The sequence below is a fragment of the Microtus ochrogaster genome, unplaced genomic scaffold (genome assembly GCF_000317375.1).
Source record: "Microtus ochrogaster isolate Prairie Vole_2 unplaced genomic scaffold, MicOch1.0 UNK69, whole genome shotgun sequence".
Lineage (NCBI taxonomy): Eukaryota > Metazoa > Chordata > Mammalia > Rodentia > Cricetidae > Microtus > Microtus ochrogaster.
Window position 1 is genome coordinate 1,931,574 of NW_004949167.1, and position 6,543 is coordinate 1,938,116.

General features: G+C 48.0%; 1 protein-coding gene and 1 pseudogene across 1 annotated transcript; both read left to right on the forward strand.

The window, feature by feature from the left end:
• Nucleotides 1-665: 665 nt before the first annotated feature.
• On the forward strand, nucleotides 666-2,161 carry CUNH1orf210 (chromosome unknown C1orf210 homolog). The gene is made up of 3 exons (XM_013354780.2): nucleotides 666-690; nucleotides 1,210-1,325; nucleotides 1,431-2,161. The coding sequence occupies exons 2-3, from the start codon at nucleotides 1,289-1,291 to the stop codon at nucleotides 1,748-1,750; spliced, it is 357 nt and encodes a 118-aa protein (XP_013210234.1). The 5' UTR covers nucleotides 666-690; nucleotides 1,210-1,288; the 3' UTR covers nucleotides 1,751-2,161.
• A 1,011-nt stretch (nucleotides 2,162-3,172) lies between these two features.
• Nucleotides 3,173-4,279, forward strand: LOC101994549 (annotated as a pseudogene).
• The last annotated feature ends 2,264 nt before the right edge of the window (nucleotides 4,280-6,543 follow it).

A 6,543-nucleotide genomic window follows, 5' to 3' on the forward strand; every position in this document is an offset into this window, starting at 1 on the left:
GGGGGCTCTGCCAGGAAGGAGAGTGGCCTGAGGGCCCCCATGCTGGATTTTGAGTTCCTCAGCCAAGAACGGGACATATTTGGCATATGGGGAGCAGTGGAAAGAGTTCCCTAAGACTCAGAGAGTTGGCTCTGGGAAGTGGATTGGGGGTGGTTAGACACCAGCTAGGAGATCTTGGCTGGAGACTGTGGCTATCAGGACAAAGTGTAGGTCGCTTGGACATGGCTCCGTCAGAGGGTAAGAAGAGGGTTAAATTACTGGAGGGGAAGCAGCATATCATGAATGAGGGCATCCTCTGGGTATCACACAGGACTGTGGCTGAATACACCCCTAAGCTGGGTGCTTTAGTCCCTTGCTTGGCCACTCTGCCTAGGGACAACTCTGATTGCCGCCGCCCGCCTGCAGATGCTGCCCAGCCTCAGCTGTCTTGCTCTTCCTTCACTGGCCATGCCTCAGGGTCACGTGTGTCTCCCTACACATTGTTAACCTCCTTCAGAGGTGTCCAAGCCTAGTCCTATGCATGGGACCTTCTCCAGCTACTCCCTTGGCTCAGATGCTCCTCCCCCAGGGTTCCCCAGCCCTGAGTGCCTCGACCCTCACTGTGATCTTTTCCTACTCAGGTGGTCGTCTCCAATAGTTCCCTAGTATAAGCCTCACTGCGGTGGCACAGTGTGGGCCCCGTGTGTAGAGGTGAGTAGACAGATGCCTGCCCGAAGGACTGGGATGTACTGTAGGGGAGGCTCCCGACACAGGAGCGGAAAGGTGGGTGCCCTGGCTGTCTGAGGACAACCCTCTGTTCCTGGGGTCTGCTACAGAGCTGGACAGTGCAGCACAATTGCTCCCAGACTGCTTCTGTCCTGTTTCCATCAGCTTGCCGAGGAGTGGGCCAGACTACGCTCTGATGTCAGAGATCTGAGTTCAAATTCTGGGGCCTCAGTTGGATCATTTTCCATTTGGGGGCCTCTGTGCTCTCGTCAGTAAGACAGGGTAGTGTTTGTACTTATGTAGTGAGATTCTGTGAGCACAGTGCTAGTGCCTAGATCCTAAGTGTTCTTACTAAAGGCATTAGAACTTCCTGGTCAGCCCCTTCAGAGCTGAATTCCATTTATGGCAGCTTACTTTCTCTTCCATGGACCAGTGATGTGGGCAGTGGTCCTGTCCGTAGCACCCGCTATCTAACTCTGACCCCAACACCTCTGTGCTTTTCAGGACTTGTACCCCAGGGCTGCCTGGAGCCTGGGGTGTCCCTGGAGCCAGAGCTTTATCTGACAGAGGCCAAGGCTCACCGATGTCATCAGGCCTCTCCATGACTGAAGCAAACCAAAGTGAGTGGTGGAGAGAGAGAATGGTCAAGGAGGAACTGGGTCCCCTCAGTGTCCCCTGGGAGCCACATCTGGGGACCTCTTGTAACCCTGTCTCTTTCCATGCAGCCGAGTTCTCAGTGTACAACACCACCACGTCAACGACAGCCTCTGGACCAGGCACCGGAGGCCGGGCATGGCCTGTGCTGGTAGGGGTTTTGCTGGGGGCGGTGGTCCTCTCCCTACTCATTGCCCTTGCTGCCAAGTGCCACCTCTGCCGCCAGTACCGGGCCAGCTACCGGCATCGCCCACTGTCCAGACCAGAGGGTGGGAACCGCCCACAGGTGGGTGAAGATGAAGATGATGATGGCTTCATCGAGGACAATTACATTCAGCCTGGGGCTGGCGAGATGGAGACTGCAGGGAGTCGGGACCACTTTTCTCTCTGAGCCCCATCTTTGGACACTCCCCACTTCCCTCTATGCCTGGCACTTTAGAGACAGCGATGCCTCAAACCTCAGGGTCAGAAGTGGCTAAAACTTAAAGCTTGCCCAGGGGCTGTTTTCTGACACCAGTGTCAAAGTGACAATTCTGCTTTTCAGTAACTCCCCGTGGCTTCCTGCTGTCCCAGGATAAACCCTGGCAGGGCACGACTGTGGGGAAGGCCCCCACGTGCAGACCTCTTGGTTCCCTTTCCTCGCCTCCCTCCTCCCTGCCTTACTGAGTTTTTACCACAGCCGTCTGCTACTTGGGTGGCTTTGTTCTTCATCATGATGGCAGCCCTGACCTAAAAAGTCCCAGGATTTCACACATGCCCCGGCAGGAGAAGACCTTGCCAAATTTCTTACTGAAAAATTTTTTCTTATCAAAATAAAGTATGTGATTTGGTTATAATATGTTTTTCACAGGAATTAATAAATCTATTTTCATTTTGGATTAACAGAAGAAGTCGTCCCTTTTATATTTTCTCTGATCCTAAACGCATTGCTGGAAGATGCTGCCCAGATCTCCTCTCCTCCAGGGTACCTCCTATGAATATCTCTCTGGTCACAGCTTATTTTATTAAAGTAATCCCCCGTTCCAAGACAGGGTTTCTCTTTGTCGTGCTGGCTGTCATGGTCCATCTGTAGACCTGGCTGGCTTCAAACTCACAGAGATCCATTTGTCTCTGCTTCTCTAGTGCTGGGATTAAGGGTGTGCACCACCACTGCCACCCGGTTTAAAATAATTTTTACTGGGCCAGTGAAATGGCTCAGAAGATAAAGGGGGTTGCTGCCAAGGCTGCCAAGGCTGAGTTTGATCCCCAGGATCCACAAGGTGGGAGGGACAGAACTGACTCCCGAATGCTGTCTTCTGACTTTCACACCTGCATGGTGGCTCACTTGTGCCTAGGCACTAAAGAAATATATAAAAAAAAAAAAAACCATAAAAATAATTAATTGACAGTTTCATACACACATGTCATGCATTTTGGTCATAATCACCCGACTTTCCTCTCTCACCCCCTTCTACTCTCTCTGACACCTTCCCTCCTATTACATCACCTTCCCACTTTCATCTTCAAAAGAAAAATAATTCAATGGCTTTAATTAGGGCTGTTTATATGTGTATACATGTAGGATTGTTACCCAGATCATGGGTGACCTCATAGTAAATACACCCCTGCAGAAAAATGGCTCCTAGCTGCTCTCCCGGCCAGCAGTATTTTCATCCCTACACAGTGAGAGCAGTCCGTGAGCCGAGGCCAGGTCGTGTCTTAGTCTGTAATCTCAGTTTAAATACACTCGGCCCTTCAGACTCAGCCAGCGCTGGAGGAAAACATTCGGTGAGGATGTCCACAGAGATCCAGATAGTGAAGCTTTGAGTTTGCCATGCGCCGCTCTTCTGTGCTGAGTCCACGAAGACAGGACCATGTGAGGACATTTGTCACGAACCGATGTGAGGCTGAAGAGATGGCTCAGTGGTCAAGACTGCTTACTGCCCTTATGAGGATCCAGGTTTAGTTCCCAGCACCCACATGGCAGCTCACAACCATGTGTAGCTCCAATTCCAGGGGATCCAACACCCGCTTCTGGGATTTTCTAGAATTGAAGGCACACACGGTGCACAGACTCAGGCACACAAAACACCCACACATACAAAATTAAAATTAAGGCCAGAAGTGGTAGCATGCGCCTTTAATCCCAGCATTTGGAAGGCAGAGGCAGATGAATCTCTGAGTTTGGGGCCAGCCTGGTCTACACAGCGAGTTCTAGGACAGCCAGGGCTGCACAGAGAAATCCTGTCTCAAAAGGGAAAACAAAACAAAAATTAAAAGAATCAGAGGTAGTGTTCCTTGGTCCCCCAGGTCTCTGGCTGGCCTTTGAGCGCTTCCCCCACACCGTGTGAAAGGTGGGAGCACTGGCAGGGATGCGAGGTGAGCACCACGTTTGCAGATGATGCTCATTGTCTTTATCTCCGTGTGCACTGCGCTGCTCGCCGAGGGCGTAGCGTGGTTCCTGGTTTACAGGACAGACAAGTACAAGAGATTGAAGGCAGAAGTGGAAAAACAAAGTAAAAAAATTAGAAAAGAAGAAGGAAACTATAACAGAGTCAGCTGGTCGACAACATAGAAAGAAAGATAGACAAGAAGAGAAACTAAAGAACCATCAAGATCTGTCAACGCTACGAACGAAATGCATGTTTGCAACTGGCTTTTGTTTCGCTGCCTTAATGGGAATGTTTAATTTCATGTTTGATGGTGGAGCGGTGGCAAAGCTCCCCTTCACCCCTCTTTCTCACATCCAAGGGTGTCTCACGGCAACCTGCTGGGCGACAACACCACAGACTGCTCTTCATCTTCCTGTACACTCTCTGTTCTATGTCAACTCGACAAAACATTCAGAAGATCCTTGGCCTTGCCCTGTCTCGAGCAGCCATCAAGTAAGCAGGCCGGTGGATTCCTTGGCCACCCACCTCCTTCTGGAAAGTTTTCTTGAAGGGAAGCAGAATTCTTTATTTCCTGTCCACTTTCTAGACATTCACATCAGACTGCCAAGGCACCTGGCCACATTCTAGCTCTGAGTTATTTCTCAGCTGTTTGGATATGATCGGAAAGAGAATGGCAGTTAACTAGTGGGAAGGTGCTTTGGGTCATGGGTGGCTTCTTTAGTAAGTGGACACACTAGTCAAATTTGGGTGTTTCTTATGTAATCGCAAAGATCATCTTCCTTTTTTTTATTTTTAAAATTATATTCTTCAGGTATGTTTTTCCTGCCAGGAGGGTCTGCATAATGGGGGAAGATAATAAGAGGGCTCTTGGTTCTGGAAAATGCTTGTTTTCACTAGAAAAAAAAGGCAGGGATCATTTTTGACATTTTTGTCTTGTGGACCCTGGGTGAAGATGCATTATTTGCAAACAAACACACTTTTCACGATCATCTTTCTTCTTTCACTTAAGTATTTCTATGGGACTAGTGATCAAGCCTGTGTATGTGCCGTGCACCATAGAAGCAGACTGCCCATGAACATTAGACAGCTAGGAGAACAAAACAGTTTGTGTAACAACTTAATAGGATGTCTCTGATGTTTTTTAAAAAGCCAAATATGTCACTTATGTTTGATAACAAGCCAAATCTTTAGCTGTTTCATTTAGAGAGATATTTGATTTTTTTTCATATTTAAATAAAATATTTTCTGTAATCTGAACATAAGGGTAAGCATTGGCCCAGAAGAGCTAAAATAAAATTTCATCATGTGTTCCTTTAAAAAAAAAAAAGAATCAGAAATACTTCAGAGATGATTTAAAGAACACAGGAGACTATGCATAGGGTACATACAAATATTGTATCTTTTGTATAAGATGCATATGGAGTTTGGTTTCTGCAAGGGGTTTTGTGGTACAGGGCTCCAGGGGACAGTGGCCTTTGTTGAATGACCATGGAGCGAATGTGGGAAGGTGAAGACGTGAAGGCAAAGGTGGAGGAAATCATCAAGAATCTGAGCGATGGGAAGGCCAGGTGTGGTGCACACCTTTAATCCAAGAATTTGGGAGGCAGAAGAAGGTGGATCTCTGACTTTGAGGCCAGCTTGGTCTACACAGGGAGTTCCAGGACAGCCAGGGCTGTGTAGAAAGACCCTGTCTTTAAAAAAAAAAAAAAAGGAAAGAAAGAAAGAGAGAAAGCAACGAAGATGGCCCAGAAGGGAGAGCGCTTGCCGTGTAAGCCTGACAACCTGAGTTTGAGTTTGAATCCTGTAAAGGTCTAACACAGTGATTCTCAACCTTCCTGATGCTGCAGCCCTTTAATACAGTTCTTCATGTTGTGGTGTCCTAGTCATAAAATTATTTTGTTGCTACCTTATAACTGTAATTTTGCTACTTATGAATAATCATACTGTAATGCTTGATATGTGACTCCAAGGGGTGACGACCCACAGCTTGAGAACCATTGTCCAAGGGAAAGCCTGGCTCCAAAGGGCTGCCCTCTGATCTTTGTACACACGCGGCGGCACATCTGTAACCAAAAATAAATAAATAAATAAATAAATAAATAAATAAATAAATAAATAAATGGTAATTGGGAGGATGGCTCCTACAGGCCGCCTTGAGATAGGCGGAGCTTGAGATGGGAAGAGTTTGAATTAAGCTTCTTCCATTAAAAAGAGTAAAAAGGGGCTCGGGGAAGGATCCTGGCCTTGCATAGAAGCAAAGGGACAGCTCATTTAGGAGGCAGGAAGCAGGTTGTCCTAGCCTTGTGGGTGGTGGCTGTTCCTGTAATGCTCTGTCATGAGCGTGACATTGAGTGACTCTCCTAGAACTTCCAAAACCTCGAGGACTCTAAATTCCAAGCAATCAGGCAAGACACTGGTCCAGCTTGGTTCAAGACCCCTGATCTAATCAGCAAAGACCTGGGGGATGCAAGAGCCTGGAGTCCGGTAGCATACAGGAGATCGGGGGTGGGGAGGTGTTGTCTGTTCGAGATCATTCCCACACAAGGGGCCATCCTCACAAGCCTGCTTGTATCTGCCCAGTGTCAGCCTTTGAAGGAAAAGTCTTCACAGACGGAAATGGAGGTGGGGGAAGGAAGTGGTTGATGAAGGGAGGGGCTTGTGAAAAGCAAGAATTTCAGATAGGTAACAGTGAGGTGTGTCTGAAGGTCCTTATCAGTTGTGAAACTGTAGAGTCAATACTGGTTAGGGCCTGACAGAGAGAGAGAGAGAGAGAGAGAGAGAGAGAGAGAGAGAGAGAGAGAGAAAATCACAC

Bases quoted from the DNA above. Each gene is read 5' to 3' on its own strand.
- CUNH1orf210 (XM_013354780.2), top strand. From the start codon at position 1,289: ATGTCATCAGGCCTCTCCATGACTGAAGCAAACCAAA. The intron at 1,326-1,430 runs GTGAGTGGTGGA...CTTTCCATGCAG, and splicing joins CATGACTGAAGCAAACCAAA to CCGAGTTCTCAGTGTACAAC.